The sequence below is a fragment of the Rattus norvegicus genome, chromosome 4 (assembly GCF_036323735.1).
Source record: "Rattus norvegicus strain BN/NHsdMcwi chromosome 4, GRCr8, whole genome shotgun sequence".
In the NCBI taxonomy this organism is placed as follows: domain Eukaryota; kingdom Metazoa; phylum Chordata; class Mammalia; order Rodentia; family Muridae; genus Rattus; species Rattus norvegicus.
In genome coordinates this window covers 155,823,622-155,846,559 of record NC_086022.1, presented here as the reverse complement: position 1 = coordinate 155,846,559, position 22,938 = coordinate 155,823,622, and the positions used below count along the sequence as shown (strand labels likewise).

General features: G+C 51.8%; 1 protein-coding gene across 22 annotated transcripts in view; it reads left to right on the top strand.

The window, feature by feature from the left end:
• Mical3 (microtubule associated monooxygenase, calponin and LIM domain containing 3) overlaps positions 1-21,619 on the top strand; it is a 200,063-nt gene extending 178,444 nt beyond the window's left edge. For 14 of the 22 annotated variants that reach the window (XM_039107870.2, XM_039107872.2, XM_063286323.1 and 11 more), the window contains 8 exons: positions 915-965; positions 2,197-2,307; positions 3,493-3,586; positions 7,996-8,046; positions 15,779-15,844; positions 18,054-18,153; positions 18,277-18,350; positions 18,431-21,619. In XM_039107870.2, coding sequence (XP_038963798.1) covers positions 915-965; positions 2,197-2,307; positions 3,493-3,586; positions 7,996-8,046; positions 15,779-15,844; positions 18,054-18,153; positions 18,277-18,350; positions 18,431-18,615 — 732 coding nt within the window. In that variant the 3' untranslated portion in view covers positions 18,616-21,619. 22 annotated transcript variants of the gene reach the window in all.
• Positions 21,620-22,938: the final 1,319 nt, after the last annotated feature.

Sequence of the window (22,938 nt, the reverse complement as noted above, 5' to 3'; positions counted from 1 at the left end):
ATCTGTCCTTTTCCTTTTTAAACTGTCCTGTTCTGCGTGAGAACTAACTCACAGTCTGCTATGTGGGGGAGAGGAACTGAGCCGTGCTCAGAGCTGAAAGCAACACGTTTGAACCCAGTTAACATGCATGTAGCATCCTGTGTGGTCCCCCAGTATGGCGCCCTTAGCGTGCCCCTGTCCTGGATACCACCAGATTCCAATTGCCTCTCTCCCAGCGTCCAGAGGGACCTTTGGGCACTTTATAGGACCCATGAGAAGACCACAAGAGCAAAGGAAACTGGCCAAGGCTTTGAGCAGTTCTGTTCGTTGTGTGAAGTGAAGAGGTTTCCATGGTTACCTGAGCACTGGGACTTCCTCTGAATCTTGGTGGTTTGTGCTGTCTTGGTTCCCTTCACCGGGTCTAGTTCTGAAAAAGCAGGTTTGCCTAGTCTCAGGACAGCTGGGCCTCACACTGCAACCATGTGGCCTTGTTCATGAACACTGCCAGGTTCGAGAACCTGACAAGAGAGTGAGGGTCAGTGGCCATTCCCCGCTTCCGGCTTCCAATTCGTGCTAAGCGTGCAGTGGCGGAGACAGAAAGGAAGGAAGGGCCCGCTGTGGCTGAGGGGGGTCGAGTCACCACACGTTTCAACAAACCGGGATACAAGGAACTGACACAAAGGGGTTCAGGGTGTGCCGTTCTGTGAATAGAACAGCGAACCCCAACTCCGAGAGCGGAGTTCACTGAGAGTCTTTGGCCAGGGTTCCTTCTCGTGTAGTCTTGTGTGGCATCGTGGGAAGCGGCCATGTGATTGTCTTGTGTTTGTTTTAAACCTCTAACTGATTTTGTTCCATTTCTGTATTCTGTTTCCATTTTTTTAATCACCATTATCATTGCTGTTCTGTTTTGTTTTCCGTCGCCATCCCCTTAAAAGTCGATTTATGTACCACACGGCTTGGCATTCAGGAGAGCCTATTCATCAAAGGTAGTGTCTCGTTCCCGCCGGCTGGTCCTCGTTGCATGCCTGTCTGTGATTAACCACTTGGACAGCCCTGCTGGGCCTGCAGCCACGTCCTCACTAACTGTCATACGTGCATGCAGCTGTCACAGTAGCACCTTCTTTAGTTGTGTCACAGAAAGAGAAGGAGACAGTCGCTCTCCCGTTGGCTGGCTGGAGTGCATGTCATCACGGGTGAGGGCAGAACTGCCCCTGTGGGTCTGGGTAGCCCAGCAAGACATGGTCATCAGCCTCCACTCAGGACCGCTAGGGCACCGGGACAGTCCTAGAGACCACCTTCTGCCCGTTCACCTGACCTTGAGCTCCTTGAGGGGAGATAAGTCTGGACCCACGTTGAATGTTGGATGCTTCCTTTTCTTAGAGGGAATAAAGAGGGTCTCACAAAGGAAGACAGTCTCCCACTCATGCTTCTCAGTGGCTGCCCAGAGTCTGTCCAGTCACTGAACGCTTGGGAGTGTGTCGGTGGCCCATGTGGCTGGGACATCCATCGGTGCCTCCTGCAAGCTCACAGGCACCACCTCAACTACCCCGCCAGGTCACATCTACCCATCTCCATGGCAACCATTGCCACTGCTAACCCTGGCAGCCACCACCACTGTTCATCCCTCAGCCTGTGTTAGACTGGATTCACTGAGATATAAAATGGAGGCACCCATGCCTTTTCTCCTTTAGATGGTAGCTAGTAAAGTCCTTATGAACCCCATCATGGAAGAAAGAAACCCCAAACAAGGGAGGGAAGAGAACCCTCACTTTCCAAACCTTTTCCCCCCTGTATCTCAGAAATAAGAGGCCTAGGGAAATCTTTTACTACATTGTTTTTTTTTTTTTTAAATCACCACAATACCTTAAGAAATTCTAGGGCATGCTTATATGACCACGATGATCGCAATGCCAAAGGGGTCCCTGTCTGTGGTTTAATCTCCCAACACTCACCCCCATTAAGCCTCTTGTTGCTGCCAGAGGTGAAGTGCCTCACTGGGGTCTGTGTGAAACGGCCATGCCCTGTGGTATTTAAGACCTCGGCAGGGACAATTACAGTGAAGTCTGTGGCCCAGCCTCACCTGCCATGCCCAGCTGGCTACCAGGCAGTGACTCCCACGCAGAGGAAAGTCCCCAGACCCATGCCAGCTCACCACCTAAACCAGCCTCCACCTGTGTGCAGCTGGCTTAGGAGCTCTCTCTCTCTCACCCTCTCTAGCCCAGAACCTACACTGAGGAGGAGCTGAGCGCTAAGCTGACACGGCGTGTGCAGAAGGCAGCTCGGAGGCAGGCTAAGCAGGAGGAACTGAAGCGGCTGCACCGAGCCCAGGTAGGCGCTGGCTGAGGGACACCACATGCCGGTGGAAGTGGAATAGCATTGCCCTGTGCTCCCAGAGGGCCTCACAGCAGGGGAGGTGAAGAAGTCAGGGCAGAAGCAGATAGGGCCTTCCTGTCTTCCAAGATGACAACCTCAGAGTGCTTCAGCATCATACAGCACAGAGGCCCCGTCTTTGAGGCACTGTCTGTGGAAAAGAAGGTCCTTGCTTAGAGTCCCCCGGAAGCTTTGGGCTAGAGTAGATGCCGACTCAGCAAGCTCATTTGAAACCACAGCAGCAGGGGTCCAGTCTGTGGCCTCAGCCTCAGGTCTGAATGGTCTGGAATTTTATCAGAACAGCTCAGAAGAACTCCTGGTTGTCCATCTCCATCCTCAGGCCTCATCCTAGACCAGTGGTTCTCAACCTGTGGGTCGCAGCCCCTTGGGTGGTTAGAGGAGGGTGAGTGACCCTCTCGTGGGGGTTACATATCCTCTCTCATCGGATATTTACATTACGATTTATAACAGTAGCAAGATTACAGTTATGAAGCAGCAGCAAAGATAATTCCATGGTTGGAATCACCACAACGTAAGGGTGTTCTTACCTTCCAAGCGGACAACCTCAGATAAAGCCCTGTCTGCCTTTAATATCTGTTAAGGAGTCGCATTAGGAGGGTTGAGAGCCACTGTCCTAGACCGTCCTAGACACTTCTTTTCCAACTTCTTCAGACAGGACTTCTGGTCACTCCATCCAGTGCTTTCCTTATCACACAATCTTTTTTTTTTTTTTAAGATTTATTTATTTATTATATGTATGTGAGTACACTGTAGCTGTCTTCAGACACACCAGAAGAGGGCATCAGATCTCATTACAGGTGGCTGTGAGCCACCATGTGGTTGCTGGGAATTGAACTCAGGACCTGTGGAAGGGCAGTCGGTGCTCTTAACCGCTGAGCCATCTCTCCAGCCCTATCACACAGTCTTAATGAAGTAATTTTTAAATACTTCTGAACTATCCCAGAGAGAGAGGACAAACCCTGGGATCCCGCTGCATGCAGCTGGCACACCACACTGACCCTAATGTCCCTTTCAACATCCTGACAACATTTAGCTTTCTCCCTCTTTGGGTCTGCAGCTCGATTGTCTGGGAAGCAGGAGATGAGAGAGTTGCCTGGAAGCTCACTCTCTGTTTCTTGGTAGATCATCCAGCGGCAACTGGAGCAAGTGGAGGAGAAGCAGAGGCAGCTGGAGGAGAGGGGCGTTGCGGTCGAGAAGGCTCTGCGAGGCGAAGCAGGTACCGTCTGGCTTCCTCTGTGACGAGGCTTGTTCTCCAGGAGAGAGCCTACCTTCCGTACCGGGGCGAGCCAGTTTGGCGTCACCTCTTCTGGAATTTGGCTCCTTCTCTCTCAGGGTTTTCTGAGTTGTCCGCAGAATCGAGGGCCAGTGCTTACCTATGTTCAGGCAGCCCAGACACCAAGGAATGTTCCCCGCCCATTCCTCAGTTTGCTGTTGCCATGAGGAACAAAATCCCAGGCCCCGTTGCCTGTTGGTGGCAAGCCCTGGGCTTCCTCTTCCTCCCCCTGCTCCCTCTCCTCCCTCCCTGCCATTTTCTCTACAAGAAAATATCTGTGAATAAGGGAGATTGTCCCACAAGGAACCATCACAGAACCTCACCAAACGGGCCTCAGCCTGCTCTCCTGAGTGCTCTTCCTGTCCTCCATTCCCTGGGCTCCTCCAGCCCAAGCTACATAGCCACAGAGCCTTGCATCCTCTCCTGTGTGGGGCTTCTGGCTGCCCGTGCACTCAGATGTCCATGGGTGAGCCCAGGCTTGTGTCCCCCAAAGGCCAGTCACTAAGAGCAGTGTTGGAGAGGTTCTAGCTTTTGATCAGCTGTTGTAGAAGAGGCACGGGAGGCTACTACAAGGGCTACATGCTAGGCTCGACACTGGTGGGTACAGAGAAGACAAGGGGGTGTCTAGGCTGTCTCTGGGCCCATGGTAAGCTCAGATTCAAGTATGGAATGCTTGACCTCTGCTACCTCAAGATCCAGTGCTTGGATGGGGAAGGTCTCCTCATAGGTGGCCACTGGTGTAAGGACTCAGCATTCATAGTGCAAGGCAAGGAAAAAGGAAGGTCAGAGCCTCTTGTGGCTTCCTTCCAGAATCAGGGAAGCAAGCTGTCACACCTCCTGGCAGCAAGCTATAGAGCAAATTGCAGTTTAGACAGGGCCAGCCGCTGCCTCATGGGCTTTCTGAACACTGGCCCATGATCCAGCCACTGGCTTTGCCAGTAGAGGAGTCAGGGCAGGCACAGAAGCAAATCTTTCTTCAAGCCCTTTAAGTCTCAGAAATCATGCTCATTAGTGGGCTCAGTGATAATCCTCGAGCAAAGATGTGTCTGAGAGAGAGGAAGATGAGCATGTGGATGTTTTGGGGCGTTGTGCTTCCCCTGATGCTGGATGTGATGCTGGCTATAACACTTGAAGCCCAGTCTACCAAAGGGAATACAAAAGCTTAAGCCACTTTGTACGCAGCGAGCTAAGAAGACTGGGAACCACTGGTACAAGGAACACTGGCTCCTATGCCAAGCAGTGAGAAGGGGATTCATCCACACATGTTCTTGGCCTCCCAATGAATGCACCACCCTACCACTGGCCTCTCCAGCAGCCTGAAGGCCTCTCCCTGTTCCACTTCCTCTGGCTGATCTCGGTACAGCCTGCACTGGATGGGGTTAACCCTCCTCAGGAGAGCCCTGGCTACAGAGCTGGAAAGCCTTGTCCTCTCCACTACTCTCCTCATGCACAAAATGCCAGCAGGGGACCTGGAGTGTGCTTCTCATCCTGACCCAGATTCAGGAGGTTCTTCAGCTAAAGGACAGCTACGTCCCACATCAGTAGTTGGCATTGCTCTCTAGGGACCTGGTTCATAGGGTTTCCCAAAGGTGCTCTGTCTCAGAGAGAGCCATTTTGGTTGGTGGTTTCTGGAAAGTGCTTAAGGTTCCACACAACTGAAGTCTGTTTCTTCACTTCTGTAAAAGGCATATCACTCCAGCAGCTACCAGTGAACCAGAAAATGATGCCCTTAAAAATTGACAGAGTGGCCAGAGAGATGGCTCGGTAGTTAAGGTCGCTTACTGCTTACGGAGGACCAGAGTTCAGTTTCCAGCCCTCACACCAGGCGCCACACAGCATTCAGTAACTCCAGCTCCAGGGGGGCTGCCTCCCTTTTCTGAACTCCACAGATGGCAGCTGTTCACCTGTATACCCCACCCCACCCCCCGCCGCCACACACACAATCTGAATTTATCAGTTGGCAAGAGAGCCCATTGTATATAAGTTGTTAGTTGAGGCCTAACATCCAAAAGAAATATTCGAAAATGCATTTGTTTGAATGCACACACAGACTTGAAAGTGCGTGCTCCATGAGAGTTGCGCATCGATTTGGCATCCCAGCAGGTGCATGTGTGTGCTCCTAGGGGGGCCTTTAGCGGCCCCCCTGGGAATCTCAGTACCTGCAAATGTGACAGACGCAGGGGCTCACGAATAAGAGCAGCTGAGTAGCCGACAGTAACTCATACTCTTTATAAAGCAGAAGACAAATACAGGGGCTGGAGAGATGGCTCAGCAGTCAAGAGTGCATGGTGGCTGTGCAGGAGACCTGGGTTTGATTCCCAGCACCTACACGACTGCTCACAGCCATCTGTAACTTCAGTTCCAAGGGGATCCGACATCCTCCACAGACACCAGGTGTGCAGGCAGGCAAAACTTTACACATACAATAAAAATAAACCTTTTAAAAATGATATACAAGAAGCTCCCCAACATAGAGAGGGACCCCAAGTGTGCTATCGTGTGCTGGCACTTGGAAGGGCCAGCGGTGTACTCTGAAGCCAGCACCTCCTAAGCCTTATAGGGACCCTTATCAGCGATCCCCACACAGTGGCACACAATCTCTGTCTTTGCCAGCAGGACTTGAATTAACTAACCTCTTACCAGTGTATGTGTGACAAGTTCAAACTTCTTATACGTGAAGCCAAAGAAACTTGGACCTGACAGCTCCCCCCTCCCCCAAAGCAGGCTGACCTGCAGGTCTTCAGTGGGTCAAAGTTGGCACGTGAAGCACTTGAACAAGCCGTGCATTAAGTCTTCAAAAGTTAAAACTGGCCATGGGCCAGGTATCTATCTGGGTGTTCCCTGGGAAGCCCATCTTGAAGAGTCCTAGGATCCAACAGAAGTTTGAAAGCCATGTTCTAGTCCAACTCCTGACTATAGGCAGCTCTTTGCAAAGACCCCGGACCAGAAGGTGAGGCTGCGTCTACGGGTGCACCCTGGAGTCTCTTGGGACGTCTCCCTGTGGTGCATTTGTGTGTCCAGATAGACTCTTTTCCTGTTCTTGTAATTACCACACTAGTCACTTCCGGTGACCTTATCCCTGACAGAGACTGTCATGGAGACTGAGCGTGCACAGTAGCAGCACCTTTCTCACGGCTTCTCGTTCCATTCCGCTTGGCAGTCTCACTGGCTGAGCTGCACTACTCAGCTCCCTCCCTGAGCTGCACTGAGATGGCCAGAGCCTGCCATCCAGGCTCATGTGGTTGCTTCAAGTCTCCATTGCTCTCAAAAGAGTCACGCTGTGTTAGCCAAGATGTCCTCCCAGAGAAGAGATCTGGTCTGGGGTTGCTGTCAGGTTTTATATATTACAGGCCGCACCAGTCAGACTCCAGAGCAAGGCTAAGACTTGTGGGATTCTTGTCCCAGAATCGATTGGGAGCCTCTCTGTTTCTCTGACTCAAGCTTAGAGCCACTGGACTGGCCTCAAGCTGGAAACCACCCAGGGCACTCAGCTCTCTGACATATCCGTCCTTAAGAGAAAAGGGTGTGGTTGCTGGGATCAGCATCCCAATCGTGAGGTACAGAGAATGCCAGACATTTTGTTGTGCTCTTGGCCCTAAAAACTCAAGACCCACCGCCACCGGGCCCCCTCTTAGCACCGTAGGCACCTTAAGCTGCTGGACATCTCCTGGAGCCAAGGAACTAGGAGGGCCTGTGGCCACCGCCTCAGAGCACAGGGGGTGGAACATGTGCCAGTGTCCCAGTTTCTCACTTTAAAAGGAAAGGTTCTCTGAAGAGGGGGGACCTAAACCCCAGAAGACATGGGACCTTCGTCCCAAGCCCGCCCAACACAGTGGTTTCTGCGGAAAGCGAGGGCAACTCTAATGGAGTCACTTGCAAGTTTACTGGGTTTCCGGAGTTTTCTTTTTTCTTTCTTTACCCCAGTGTTCACATCTTGAAAGCCTTAGCGTTGGAGCGTCTAATATTCAGAAAGTCAGTAAGAGAGCAGCCTCTGTTCTCGCCTTGAACTTTCTTCAGTCTTAGGGGAGATTGCCTTCCAGCAGGGTGGGAGCTCCTGGCAGTGCCGAGTCCCATCTCTGAGTCGAGGTGGGAACAGGAAACCCCCCTAATGTTGGCCGGCGACTCCATCCGTAGTGGTGTTTGGTTCCCCTGTCCCCTTCATACCCCGAGCTGCAGAGATGGCCTGTGTGTGCATGGCGTACCTCACAGACATGCACGCTTCCGGCTGCCCCGCTGGGCTCTCTGACTACCCCTGTCTGTTTTACCTGTCATGCCCTTGATAGCTTTTGGGTCGGGGTGGCCACAGGGTCATCTGATCCAATAACTCTGTCTTCACCAATTCCTTGTTGTAGACTATTGGGGAGAATCTTATTACAGTGGCCTCATCGACTTGCACCTGGGTGGTATGTATAGCATCGTCCACTGCTGGCACTAACCCCAAGACGCCCTTCCCTCTTGTCCTCCATCCCAGCCCCTGCTCACAGCAGTGAGGAGGAGCCAACCTGATAGCCAAACAGCAAAGCACAAACCCTTTTCCAGGCTCAGTGCCAGAGCACCTGCCTCATAGGCGCCAAAGCCCTGCACAACCAAAGGGAAGCAGCTGTCGGGTCCCCTGCCCCACCTGTGCCAGGAGGACGACTTATGATGGCTCTTGCTGCTTGAGGGTTCTAAGGTTTTAGTAAAACCAAACAAAACCTCCAGCCCTGCTCCACACAGCCCACATCTGTGTGTTCTGCTGTAGGGCAGTGGTTCACTTAACACTCAAGGCTCCAGTCAAGACTGCCATCCCGGGCCTCAGCCCTTACAGTGTAGGCTTCACCCCCACTAGGATGGCCACCACCCGCCACACTGCCAATGAGAGCGTGAGCTGGGGGTGTCACTTAGTGATCCAGCCCTTGGCTGGCGTGCCCAAGATTCCGTCCCCAGCCCCTACAGATAAAATACGTTTTAGAAACTTAGGAAGAATGAGCTCACCTTCAGCTGTCCGTATGTCAGGCACTCCCTAGCGTGAGGAAGGTGCTTTCTCCTATGGCTGCCTCTGCTCAGACTCACAAGATTCAGCGCTTAGCTAAGTTCATAATGCCCCTTCCTCGCCATGCTGTGGCACTCGGTCTGCGCTGATCCATTGGAACCTATTAGACATGCAGGTTCTCAGACCCTCTGATTTAGAGATGAGGCAGAGAGGGCCGGGTAGCTATTCTTACAGACTTCCCAGCTGTCCTGATCCCTCTGAAGCAGGAGAACCCTGGTCCCATGGGACGAGTACTTGTCGTCTCCTGTACAGAGCTCAGCAGAGAAATGGCCCATCTGGAGACTTGCTCTAGACTTTGAGCTGTTGTCTGGAAGGCTGCCATGTTGGCAGATGAGTGAGTGTCCGGCAGCTGGCTGTCGGGGGTGACAGGGTAACTGTGACTCCCCTCTTCTCTGTCAGTGCTCTGATCTCCTCACCTGCCCTTGGAGTCTCCAAGCCTCCCGACAAAAGTGCAGGGCAGTATAAAGTTTCCTACTCTTCCCCACCCATGCCCAGGAGAGGGACACTTCCTGGCCCAGTCATTTCAATGCCATAGTCTGGAGCCGGCAAGATGGCTTATCAGATCTAGGTGTTTGCTTCCACACCAAACAACCAGAGATCAATTCCCAAGATCCATAGTGCATAAGGACTTGCTCCCACAGGTTGTCCTCTGGTGGCCACACACTTGCCATGATACACATACCCACCATTGATATACACAAACATGATTATATATATATATATATATATATATATATATATATATATATATATATACACATATATATTTTAAAGTCAGATCAAGTTACATATACTGGTGCACACTTTAATCCCATCACTCAGGAGCAGAGGCAGATAGAGCTCTGTGAGTTAAAAGTCAGCCTTGTCTACATAGTGAGTTCCAGGCCAGCCATAGCTACATAGCGAGAGCCTGCATGCAGTAGGTCCTGCCTGCAATCTTAGCACTGGGGAGCCTAAGGGGAAACTTGACATGAGTTTGAAGCAAGGCTGAGCTAGTATGAGACTGTCTCAAAAAAAAAAAAAATTCCCTCAAACAAAAATATATAGAGCTAGGAGATGACTCAGTCAGCTCAGTCAGGGCCTGTCATGCAAGCATGAGGACTTAAGTTCAATTCCCTTATACCCACATTAATTATCAATCAATCAGTCAATCAGTCCAGGCATGGTGACATGCATTAGTAACCCTGGCACTGGGGAAGCAGAAGCACGAGGGTCCCCGTAGCTTACTGTCAGCCAATCTCGCTGAGCTGTAGGTACAGTAAGAGACCCTGATTCAGAAAGCCAGGTGTTGGCTGGTGGTGCGGCGGCCGTCCGGTTAAAGGTCCTGCCGCTGAGCCTAATGATCTAAGTTAAATCTTTAGAGTCAACGTAGTAGAAAGAGGGATCCAGCTCCTGCAAGGTGTCCACGCGTGCCATGGCGTGTTCTTACCACGCTCACAATCAGTACACAAGTAAATCAGTAAGTAGAATGGACTACATAATAGTAATGGGCTGCAGAGATGGCTGAGTACCTATCAACACTTTCTGCTCATCCAGACGGCCAGAGTTCAGCATCCATGTCCCCAGCACCCATGGAAGCTCACAACCTCCTGGAGCTCCGACTCCAGGGGAATCTGACACTCTCCTCCGGCCTTTGTGGGGACCTGGACACATCCACACAGACAGGCCCACATACAAACAAAAGCAAATAAAATTTAAAAAAGAAAAATATATGTAGTAGTTAGGAAACGTTTAAATGATGTGGTGATTGAAGAAACAGCTCATGTCAACCTCTCACCTCCACACGCCAGGTACATATATACACACACAGACACAGATGTGAATAAAATGAATCCAAAGCCAGGCCCAGGGGTGTAGCTTGCTGGTAGAGCATTGCCCAGCACACCGGAGGTTCTGGGCTGCACCCCTTATACCACATACAAAACCCTTACTGATTCCTGAGGTCAGTACCATATCCATATCACTGATCAGGAGTAGGACCCTTGTCAAGCTCCTTGGGTAGACAGCATGAGTTGGCTCTGCTCTCTATGACATCCACTTGGCCACAGGCCCCCTCTCGGTGTCCCCAGCTTCTTGAATGCTGGGGCCTCCCATTCATGGCCATTGATGCTGAAAAAGGGCGGATGCTTACACCCGGTTAACAGATCCCGTCTCGTCTAATACCCTATCTCACCTCCTTGCCTCCTCCTAACGGTTCCCTAAAGAATGTTCACATCCATTCTGAGATCATCTCTATATGTAAAGAGATCGTCTCTATATGTGAAGAGATCGTGTACGTTTAGGGCATTGTGGGAGAAGTGGTCCAAACCCACTTCTTGCCACCTAACCCACCCCTCCCGCTTGAGAGACTGGCTTTTGCAGCATAGATTGTCTCTGTGTATGTCTTCAATGTTGTCTTTGACCTCCTGCTCAGGTAAGAAAACTCAGTGAGCTGTTTTTCTGTGGCTCCAGGCACCCAATTCTGACCTTGGGTTTGGTGTGATGGAGGATTTGGGAGTGAAACAAAATAAACAGAAAAAAAAAGAAACTCAGTTTGTCTTTGACATGTTAAGGCTCCCTCCCTCAGTCAGACAGCTCGCTACTTCTGTTCCTCATCCCAGAGCTTCATAGTTCCCCAGGGTCTGCCTGATTTTCCCATGGCACAGGCACCATGTGGGTTCTGCTCGAATGCAGGAGGCATCCCGTTGCCTTCTTTCTAAAGGGAGGCACTTGTGTACTCCAAGAGAGAGCAAGGCTCTCCCGCCCCTCAAAGGAAGGAAGGATAGGAAAGGAAGACATAGATACCACAGATGACCCTGTTCAGAGTCTGCTGGTGTTTTCCCTTCAGGCACGTATTCTAATATTCACTCTTTGAAGAGTAGGTTTCCCTTTTGAAGTCTGAATCTTGAAGTAGAGACGCTGGCTGGTCCTCTGCTCCTGCTTCCCTGAAAGGCCACATTGGAATTACTGGAGACAGCACTCTGAGCAGCACTTGGGGTGTCCGTTTCTCACCTAAGAAGCTCAGACCCGACTCCTGCCCACCACTGTGCCTCAGTGGGGTCCTTCAGAGCTCTTAGGCTGACACGTGCAGGCTTCAGACCCTGTATAAAAGTCTCTGTGGATCAGGCAATGGTGACGAATTTATCCCAGCACTCGAAGGCAGAGGCAGGACGATCACAGGCAAAGTGTAGCCTGAACTAAGAAAAGACGGCTAGCTTTTGTTTGCTTTGTTTAAACCAGTTTTGGGGTTAGGGATATGGCTCAGAGACCCAGAGCCAGTGCAGAATGCCAAAAGAAAGTCTCTTAGAGCCACGGAGTGTATAAAAATTAACTAGCTGCAGTTGAGAAAAAAGCCATTAAAGTGACAAATAATGACCCCTTGAGCCAGAGAGGAAGGGGCTCCACGTGCACAACCTTCCTGTCCTCCCCTGGACATGTAACAGGTGCAGCCCACTCAGTCCTGTTTTGCTACACAGTAGTTTGCAGCCTTCCTAACACTGCGACCCTTTGATACAGTTCCTCACGTTGTGGTGACCCCCAACCATTAAATTATTTCGTTGCTGCTTCATAGCTGTAATTTTTCCCCCGTTATCAATCGTAATGTGAGTATCTGATATGCAGAATATCTGATGTGTGACCCTTGAGGGGTCAAGACCCACAGGTATTGGCGAGTAGGGAGAAGTCACTGCCCTGTCGAGTGGAACAAGGTGACCGGAGATCTAGAGAGAAACTCGTCTCTTCTGTAAAGTTTAGATTCGTGCACTCGTGCAACTTCTGATTTGGCAGACCCTCACGTCTCGTTTGTCTCGGAGGGAAATGAAAGGCTTAGAAGTGCAGCCTGAGGTACTGGAAAGGGATCGATCGGTGGTCACCAGTGAGTCGGAGAGAGGCCTGCTGCGGCCTGCTGGTTCCTCTCATTGGACATTGGATGTTGGTAGATTTCTGCCTTTCTGGTCAAGCCGAACCTTTAGCCTGGCTCAGTTTTCACTTGATACTTTGTGTGTGTGTGTGTGTGTGTGTGTGTGTGTGTGTGTGTGTGTGTGTGAGAGAGAGAGAGAGAGAGAGAGAGAGAGAGAGAGAGAGAGAGAGACTGTGTTGTGTGTACACCTGTGTGAACTCGGGTGCACACTCACATCCACGTGGGTCTCAGTTCTCACGAGCATTTTCTAGCTCACCAGCAGTCCTCCAGTCTAGAGAGTGGTTCTGTTGTGAGCTCTTTATCTTCAGCACAGGGCGCTGTCACATATGCGTCATCTGTGCCTGCCAGAGCAGCCCTACCGTGTCTGACACTTGCCCACAGAAGCATGGCACCAGCCGCCGGAGCCTCGGAGCCCGTGATTGCCATGGTTGGGGCTGGACCTCTCAGCCTTGCTGTGCGAAGCCTTCCTCTCGCGGGAGAGCATTGGTACTGACCAAACAGCCGTGAGGTTGCAGAGCGAGAACAGTAGAGCATAATCTCAGCCAACAGAGATTATGCCAATCTTATTCAAGACAGAACAGTAACAAGAACCCAGCTTCATACCCAATCCTCCCAGAAATTGTCCAAGCTTAGCACGTTACTCAGTGGCAGCTCACTGAACACGGAGAGACTCTGAATTCTACCCCCAGAAACAACAGAGGCCAGGCATGATAGCACAAGCCTATAATGCCAACACCAGGGGATTGGGAATTTAAGGCTAACCTGGGCTACATAAGTCCCTGACTTGAAAGAGAGGAGAGAGAAAAGGAGGCCGGAGACGTAGCTCAATGTTTGCCTGGCGTGCACACACTCTGAGTTTGCTCCCCAGCCCTACACAGATCCATCATGGTGCGTACACCTACCAGCTCAGCACTTGGGGGTAGAGGCAGGAAGATCAAAAGTTCAAGACCAGTAAGTCCTAGGCCAGCCTGAGATACATGAGACTCTGTCTGGATAACTAACCAATTAATTAATTAGGCATTGATTCCATACTGGGTCACTTGGCAGTAAATATGAGTAGCCAGAGTCCAAGCAAGACCAGGCAAGGGCTGCACAGAGCGGGCTGGAGTCAGTGACAGGAGAACTCAGCTGAGAAAGAAGCACAAAGCTTCTCACACTTCCATAAAAGGCAGTGAAGTTGCTGTTAAAATCAGTGCCTCTGTGCTTTGCTGCACGCTCTATTCAGATTCTGGTCTGGGGTGGATTTCCCCATTATATTAGTTTTTCTGTTCCATTTCTTCTTTTTAAAATAGCACCCATTGGGTGTGGGTTTTTTTTTTTCCTTCTAATTATGAGGGATGGGTATTCATCACGGACACCTTGGAGGCTACAAAGCAAGTCACGTGGGTGAACCCATCCACCTGTTCACGCCCTCCCTCTTTTCTGTTCCCGTGGCAATGTCTTTTTCTCCCTCTTTGTTTTAAATACCTGCCTCGACCAATGCTGTCCATTCCTCTCTAGTTTTTTGGTTTTTTGTTTTTTTTTTTTAACTTCTGTTCTCAATCTCCTGTTATAATCGTAAAGGTTGCACGAGGAATGTGATTGAGATAAAAGAACGTAGGACCCATGGTGTAATGTCCAGAAAGTGGTGTTTACCATTAGGTCTATATGTGGGCATGCATGTGTGCAGACGCCTGCCTCGTTTTGGATGTGCATTGCTTACATACTGTCATTGTCCCTTGCTAGTGGATCTGAATGCTGTTCTAGCTACACAGCTACCTACTTGTGTGTCATTTGAGTCCCAGGAAGCAGCAGAGAGAGTTGATGTGACACTTATGGAATTTCTCCAGGTATCTGGGCGCCACACAGACTTTATGCTTTGAACCCAAGCAGGTGGAGCGGGTCAACTACGGCAGAGCAAATTTTTGGAAAAGACCCAGGCCTCAGCTTGTAGGAACTGTTGAGATGGGTTAAAAGCACTTCATACACTGTGGCTTTGGTTCGAAGGCTGTACCCAGTATCAAGTTTACTGTGCACAGAGTGCTACGTAGGATACAGACGGGCTTTAAAGGAAACAGAGACTGGTCCCTGCATTTATCCCACTGCAGGGTAGCATGGCCAGTCCAACAGTAGCTTGACCTTCAGCCCTCCTGTTAACCTGAGCCGAGTTCTCATCATGGGCCACCTTCCTCCCAGTCCTCCCATGGCCCAAAGGCCTTACCTTCCTGGGGCTTCCTGTCTCCTGTGTGTGCTCCTGTGGTTCTGTGATGGTCCCTGCTCAGCTCCTCTCCCTCTTCCTCGAATGGCGATCAGGTCTGTAGAGATCTCTGCACACTGTCTCCCAGGTGCCCATCACCACTCTTAGCAAGTGTCACTGTGAGTTGTTGTCAGCTCACCCCCTTTTGGTCTAACAGTCCACAGTGTGACACCACCCCTCCACTGTGGCATCGGATGCCTCTGAACGGTGTAGGAGCTGAAAGAAAAGGGTTTGGTTGGTTTTCCATAGGCCACGGGAGGGGTAGTGCTACTGGTCAAGGAAGTCGTCCCTGTGTGACCCTAATTTTCCTAACTTCCCTGGTTCAGAGTACAGAGCATTCTGTCAGCCCTAGAGGACCACGGTGAGATTAAGACATCCTTTATAAAGACCCAGGGCCCCTTTCTGTGGGCATGGTGGCCAAAGGCGACAGATCCTCCTTGCCCCTTAGAGTTAGGGGAAAGTTAGCTTAACCTCACACACGTGTCAATGACGACGACATCTTAAGAACACATTCCGTAGGCTTTGTTGGTGACCCCCAGTAACCTCTTGCACACTTAGAAGCAGCGTTGGCTGCATATTTGGACGTCTGTTGCATGGAGGTAGGCAGACCTCCCCAAAGCCACCATGCCATAATGTTCCAGTGTTGCCACACGCCCTCACTAGCCACTGCTGCCTGCAGCCTGGGCCTGCTCTCGTTCGATTTCTGTGCTGGAAAAGAAAAAGGACTTAATTCATTTGTAGACTTTGTTCCCCCTGTTCCCGCTTCTCCATTCTTGTGGATTTTTTTCCTTTCTTCCTATTGTTCCTTTTCTCACCTTTTCTGTTTTTGTCCTCTACTTGTTTTTATTTCGCCTTCCCCCATCCCTCTCCACCTCCAAACTCCTCTCCTCCTTTCCCTCTTCCTTTTTTTTTTTTTTTTTTGTCTTTCTCTGTTTCCTCTTCCTCTTCCTTGTTTGGTCCTTTTTGAAGTTGAGCCCAGTGGCGGGACTCCACGGCGTAGACCTCTCTCCTTCTGCCCTTGCTGTGTCCAGGAAGGTAACGTAACCTTGCCCACTCTTCCCCACTGCCTCCGAGGGGCCGCAGCCACCATAGTCCAACAGGGAACCAAGGCCCAGCAACCGTTCCTCCTCTCTCTGACTCCTGATAGCCCTACGTCAGAATGTCATGAGTATGTGGCAGTTTCTTACAAGGCACAGTATCCCTTTGACTGTCTAAGGGAGGATGGGAACAGACAGAAACCAAAGAGCCTGTGGGCTCCAGCATCTGCAGGCTGCAGTTCTCCTGCAGTCCTGTCTGCCATTGGTGCTTGGGGCCTTGGGGCCGGTAAGCTGAAGGCCAGCTTCCACAAGGCCAGGAACAGAGGAGGAACCCCCTCTGTGGTGGCAGTTTGTATTGGCAGTCAAGGAATACTGTCCTTACAAAGACTGATCTACACAAATGGCCCGGAGTTCTGTTGTTTTCCTCCAACCACTAAAAACCAAACTTCTCTACCTTGTTGTCTTGCTGAGTGTGTCTTGTTTTGTTTTAAGTTTGTCTGATTTTGAAGTCTGTTGTGGTGATAAGATTGTCATTGACAAGGCATGTGGGCAGGGGAAGGGAGTGTGGCCAAAACTAACCCCTGCTAACCTCTTCTCTGCTCTCCATGGCTCTCCCATGTGACCCCCCACCCTGCCACATCCCCTTGCTCATGAGCCATGCCAGAGCCCAGCATGACTCATGAGCAGTGTCCCAACGTCTCCTGGTAGAATCTGGAGTCTTTAGACGCTGGGAGGTGGGAAGGGGGGACGGACTTGGTGTGCTCGCGGCTTGCCACTCTGCATGCCTCAGGGCTCCATCTCCATGGCCACAGGGGCACAGTGTGCAGAGACCCTCCAGAAGGAGTGCCTGGAACTGGGCTGTGGGCTGCTTAAAAGCCAAAGACCCAAGTCTATTGGTGCGGGGAAGGAGAGCCTGGGCCCCCAGACCTGTAGGCAAGCTCGACAGGCCGAGATGGAGGTGCCCATCTCTGAGAGTAGAGCTCAGGGCCAAGACCCCCATGTCAGGAGCAAGGGTGTATGTCCGCGTGGCCCGGGGCTGATACTAACCATTGCTTGTGTCAGTTCTGTCTCCAGAGCGTGGTCACTGACTAAAGACTTAGGCTTAGGCCTGACACACGTCCAACGTACAGTGCAGGAGCGTCAGCCTTTGACTAGTGTGAGAGAGTCAGGAAGAAGCAGGCTAGGGCGATCGGAACTCTGACATGGGACTAGCACCTCCCTAGGTACGGTGCATACTCTTGTGCTCGGGCATTTCTCGGGCCTGGACCATCCAACCAGATAAGTGGAGGGGACTTGGAGAGTTCCCACTTAACTTTGGGAAGCCCTCAGACATTCCTGAACTCTGTATAAAAGTATTTAACGTTGGGATGGCAGTGTGCTCAGTGGCGGGGCATTGTCTAGCACACATGAAGCTCTGCGTTCTTTCCCCAGCACACAGAGAACCACTAGGGAACGTTCGTGTCCACACAAGCAAAGAGCCACTGACACTTTGTGCTTCCAAGGCAGGACCATGGAGTAGCTCTGTACATGACACAGGACTTTGTTACTTCCTGGGTGGGTCAGTTTCTTAGCCTTTCCTCCATGCTCCTGCTGCAGTTAAGCCCAGGGGTGTGGCCACTCCTGACGGACACTCAAGTCAGCTGCTGGAACAAGGGCAGGAACAGCTACCTCCCTCAGCCCTGGGGTCCGCTGGTGAGAAATCTGGCAGCCACCCTGATGCCCTGTGTGTACCACGCAGGGTCTGCTGCCGTGTGTGCCAGGCTGCCTTATAAGAAGTGCTCTACCAGGGCGGGAGGTGTAGCTCAGCGGTAGGGCACTGGCCTGAAATGCGCCTGTCTAGTGAGTGCACAACAGAACGTCTTCCAGTCAGATCCAGAAGCGTGGGAAAGTGTGAGGCACAGCCGCTCAGGCAAAAGCAGGATACGCAAGAGCAAGGTGTACAGCTGGGCTGGCGGCACCCACGCCCGTTCCTCAGAACGTGATGGGAAGTCTAGGTCTGCCGGGCCCCGGGGTGGGCCCAGGGCAGCGGCCTGTCGTTCTCTGCCCCCCTGTCCCTGTCAAGGCTGTAGGCAAACGTTGGACCTGGCTTGGGACAGTTCCGGCAGCATTTCACCTGGCTCTTTGCACATTTGCCCCAGTGTGACAACTTCCCTTGGGCTGGGCAAACAGAGGCCGCGCCCTCGTCTGACCCTCAGTCTCTCACGCAGGTATGGGCAAAAAGGATGACCCCAAGCTGATGCAGGAGTGGTTCAAGCTGGTGCAGGAGAAAAACGCCATGGTGCGCTACGAGTCGGAGCTGATGATTTTGTGAGTAAGCCGAGATTTGGGGAGCAACTGTGGGGGTACCGGTGCTTCGAGTGTGTCCCAGTCTGGCAGGGTGAGAGAGCGGATCTCCAAGTCACTGTCTCTGTGTCTGTCTCCCTGTCTCAGCGCCCGGGAACTGGAGCTGGAAGACCGGCAGAGCCGGCTGCAGCAGGAGCTGAGGGAGCGGATGGCCGTGGAAGGTAAGCAGAGGGCAGGTGGGTGGGGAGGTGACGTGGGCCACTACCGCAGGCCGCACCTGATGCCTTCAGCCTCTCGGCAGATCACCTGAAGACCGAGGAGGAGCTCTCAGAGGAGAAGAAGATCCTGAACGAGATGCTGGAGGTGGTGGAGCAGAGAGACTCGCTGGTGGCCCTGTTGGAGGAGCAGCGACTGCGGGAGAAAGAGGAGGACAAGGACCTGGAGGCTGCTATGCTGTGCAAGGGCTTCAGCCTGGACTGGTCCTGAGCCTGCCTACCATTGTGTCTGGTAGATTGGCACCCACCTGACCCGGCTGCGTTCTCCCAAACCACTGGATCCAGGTTCAGAAGAAGCCTGGCGTCCCCAGAGGGCAGTGCTCAGACACCACGCTGTGGGAAAACCCCAGGTGAGGGTTATCATCTGAGGTGACGTCACCTCCAAGGAGAGGCGCCCCCCACCCCCAGACTCCCCACTCAGGAGGGAGGAGATGGGCATGTTTGATATGTGCCCCAGGGGAACCGCCTTCAGGTCCCTGAGGGCTTGCTGCCTGGCACCTCTTTCAAGTGGCTCCTCTCCAGAGCCACTGCCACCACAGAGCACCTGCAGAGCAGAGCAACCGTTGCCCTCATGCTCCCTGAAGCACCACCAAAGAGAAAAGTACAGAGGCATCTTCAGAAAAGGGCTGTGGATGGAGATCCAGCCGGGAGCGACCCCCGCAGGGGTAATGCTCACCCAGCTCTCGCAGGGGAAGTAGGCAGGTTCATTATGCAAGTTAGGAGGGTGCAAGAGGGGTCTGCCCCACCACACACTGGATCCCCAGTGGCCAAGTGCCCCAGGCCTCTCACATGGGCAGTGGCCTGAAGCCCGTGGATTGCTGTGTTTTGCTTTTAGTTCACAACCATTTTGACACTGGAAAGTATTGACTTTGGGAGAGCTGAAGGAGGCCCTACCTTGTCAACTCCTCCCCCACCCCTTCCCCACCCTAGTCCTGTTGACAGAGAGGCGCAGTCCCTGGTCAGCGCCCACATCAGTACAGGAGAGGGCTCTCCTTGGCATTTTCCTGTGTTTGCACATTGACAGCCTGGCCAGACACTCAGCCACTTCGGCCCCTTTTTGTCAATTAACTTATTTTTTTAATACTTGAAAGTAAAGCAACGTCATTTTTATACCTTTACTAGAGACACTGCCTGTCACCTGCGCGTGGACGTGACGAGGGGGGGTCTTTGTACATCCCATGCAGCCTGATGCAAAACTGACCTGATTCTTGTTACAAGCATTTATTTATTAGATTCTTAATGGTGTACCCGACTGGTTGGCGCCAGGAAGCAGCTCAAGGCCCTGTGGGTCCTTGCTCACAGCTTCTCTGTCCCCTCCTCCACCCAGCGCCCTGTTCCCGTTGCCGCTGGACTTGTGCAGGAGAATGGCCTCTCTGTGCGGATACATTTCAGCACCAGGAGGCCAGACAGGCTGTTCTGGTCTTTTGGGGATCTTGACTGTGTGGAACCCACTTTGTCCAGTTTTGCTGCCAAGGTTTTACCTACTGTACATAGGTTAAAGGTTGAGACTAGCCCCTCTTCATGCTTGCTGGGACCAGGTAGAGTGCGACCTTGTCCTTAGGCTAGCTGGTGAAAATGCTCAGTCCAGCTAGACAGGAACCTGTACGCTGGTCTCACTTCAACGTACCAGCCACTCCAATCTTCTCTGCCTACACCAGGATTTTCTCAACCTGGCAAGAGCCAGTAAGCACCATGTAACCAGATGCATAAACCAAGCTGTTCATTTCCCGTGGTTTAGCCAGAGACCGGTGACTGTGGCCAGGGTGCTTCTCTCAAAACAGCAGCACATGGACCGATCCACTGGTGCCGTACCAATCTGGAAAGGCCACACCAGCTGTGGGAGGGGCTAGTGCAGACGACAGCCAAGGGCCCACACTGACCCTGGACTTCCCATGGGAACCACACTGTGCCTCATCTTGAACATCCATCCACCCAACTCCAGAGGAGCAAACGGCTATCTTACTCCTTCACCTTGAACAGAAGCTGCCATCGCTCCCGTGGAAATCCAGATGTGCTGCTGGCAACCACCACAGCTCTGATGTCATCACTTCCTGGTCACTGACGTGGCAGTATTGCTATTTTTATTCTATAAGAGGAGGATGTTCTGGATTCCATTTTCAACTACAATCTGCCAATAAAACTGGACTTTGGACAGGGCCATCATCGCCTGTGCGGCCTTCTCCTTGAGCCTGTCCTCCTCCACAGTGCCACCGGCAATCCCATGCAGCTCAGCTCTGTCATTCCTGCTAACCCAGAACAAGGAAACCGTTTCCAGAGCAACCCAACAAGGATGCAGGGGCATGCTGCACCTCTCGTGGCCTCACAGAGCAGAAGCAACAGGTGTTCCCTTCTGCCTCTGTCGTGGTCAGCCATGACCTGCTGATCTCTCCAAAGCACACACACTGCTTCCAGCAGTCATTGGAAAGTGGGCAGAACACTTTGCAGGAGGGCCTCAGAATTCACCAGCCTCGGGAGACGTCCCCCAGCTCTCCAGTCGTGACGGCAGCGCGAGGACTTCAGGTTCTCACAGAGCACTTTTCTTAGGCTCCCAGTCTGTAACCACTAGTTTGCAGTTGATTTCAGTGGTCCGGGGACCAGACAGGAAGTGTTCTCCGCCTCTGGAAACATGCACAGCTCTAGTCATGCATTCTTCCCAGGAATTATGTCTTCAGTTGAAGACAGGGAAGAGAGGGATGTGTACACTTCATACACACACAGAGTGCATTTGAGTAAACCCAAACTCAAGGCTAAGAGCAGTTCAGGAGGCTCTAGCCTCTATCCCTGGAGTGCAAGCGGAAGGCAGTAAAACCCTGCTCAGTTGATATTTTTGTCCCCAACAGCCAACCTTGAGGTAATTTTGACCAGCAGCTGTAGACTTAAAAAGAAGAAGAAGAAGAAGAAGAAGAAGAAGAAGAAGAAGAAGAAGAAGAAGAAGAAGAAGAAGAAGAAGAAGAAGAAGAAGAAGAAGAAGAAGAAGAAGAAGACATTTCTCACTGGGAGAGGAGAGGCGGGGACAACAAATACCGGGGGGCTGGGAATATAGCTCAGTGGTAGAATGTGTGTTTAGCATGCATAAGGCCCATGGTTCAATCCCCCAGTACCACATTTTAAAGAAATTTTCTTTGGAAGACGGTAACACGACCCAGAAGAGGGAATGGTCTGTTTTGTGCGCAATAAAGTTTTGTTTTGTTTCGTTTTTTTAAAGAAATGAAAAATGTATTTCTGAAGTCGTTTTTCTGCTCTTGGCATTGAGCTGAGACACATCTATCCCCTACCTTTTAGGTGAGTGAGGTCTACACAAATCATTTGGGCAGCTTAGACGTGAATGTGTACAGCAGGGATTCTCAAAGAGTAGAGCTTTTCATCTGGTCTGTGACTTGCGAATCCCCTGTGTTACCTGACTTGGCCATCAGTGGCTTAGTACTTGACAAGAAGCACTGGGTAATGGCCGAGGAAGCCAAACCCAGTTTCTCAAGACAGGTATTACCTCCTGCAGGGTGACGGGGGCACACTTGCCTTCAGTCTCAGCACTTAGGAGGTAGAGGGACCTGGATCTCTGAGTTCAAGGCCAGCCTGGTCTACATTGGGAGTTCCAGGACTCTATGTAGAGACCCTATCTTTAGAAAGCAGACTGGTGTTGCTAAATTTTAAGGTCCCAAAGACAAGCTACGGCATGATTCCACCACACTTCAGAAAGCAGTGTGTTTATTGGGCTTCCCTGCAGAGTGTAGGTTACTTACCAGGGTGTGGATTCTCCCCACAAAACACTTCACCTGAGAAGACTTTGCCCAGCAGAGGTGAGGGCTCCCCTTTCTTCACCCTACCGCTATAAGCAGCCCTGCCCCAAGGCCCAGAATGTATAAGGAAGGCAGAGTTGTGTACATGGGCAGTAGACAACAACTGGGTACTCTGGTACCCCCTCCTCCCCCCACCCCATGAGAGCATACACCTTCAACAACCTAGCTGGGATGATCTTTTCAAGGGGGTGAAACTGAACTCCCCAAAATGGCAGTTCTGTGGCTCGGAGGACGGTCAGTCACCACACCTGGATCACCAGCTAGAGAGAAAGCCCATTGGTCAGGGGTCAATACATAATGGGAGATGAGAAAGGAGGGGACCAGAAATAACCAGCCTAGGAGGGACCCACTGTGGCCCTGGGCTCCTCAGGAAGGGCAGGTTGCCTCTTGTCTTTTGAAAGGGAAGAGCAGCTAAGTGGCCACCCACGCCAGCCATTGTTTTCCCCCAGAGGCCTTCATACCATAAGACTGAGAGACAGCTGCGGCTGTTAGGCACACTTTCGTCCCCAGGTGGCAGGAAATGGTAGTTTTAGGGGCTTCTCCCAAGAAACCACCATTCCTGGCCTCGGCCAGCCCAGCTGACTCCTGGAAGAAGAGTGGAGAGGAGAATAGGTACGTGCCCCAGTAAGAAGGTAAGTGGTGAAGATGCTGGTCAGGCCTGGGTCAGCCTCAGACCGTGGGTGTGTGCCTTCCTGATGTACAGAGGTGGGAATGTGCGTGTATGCAAACTTGGCTCC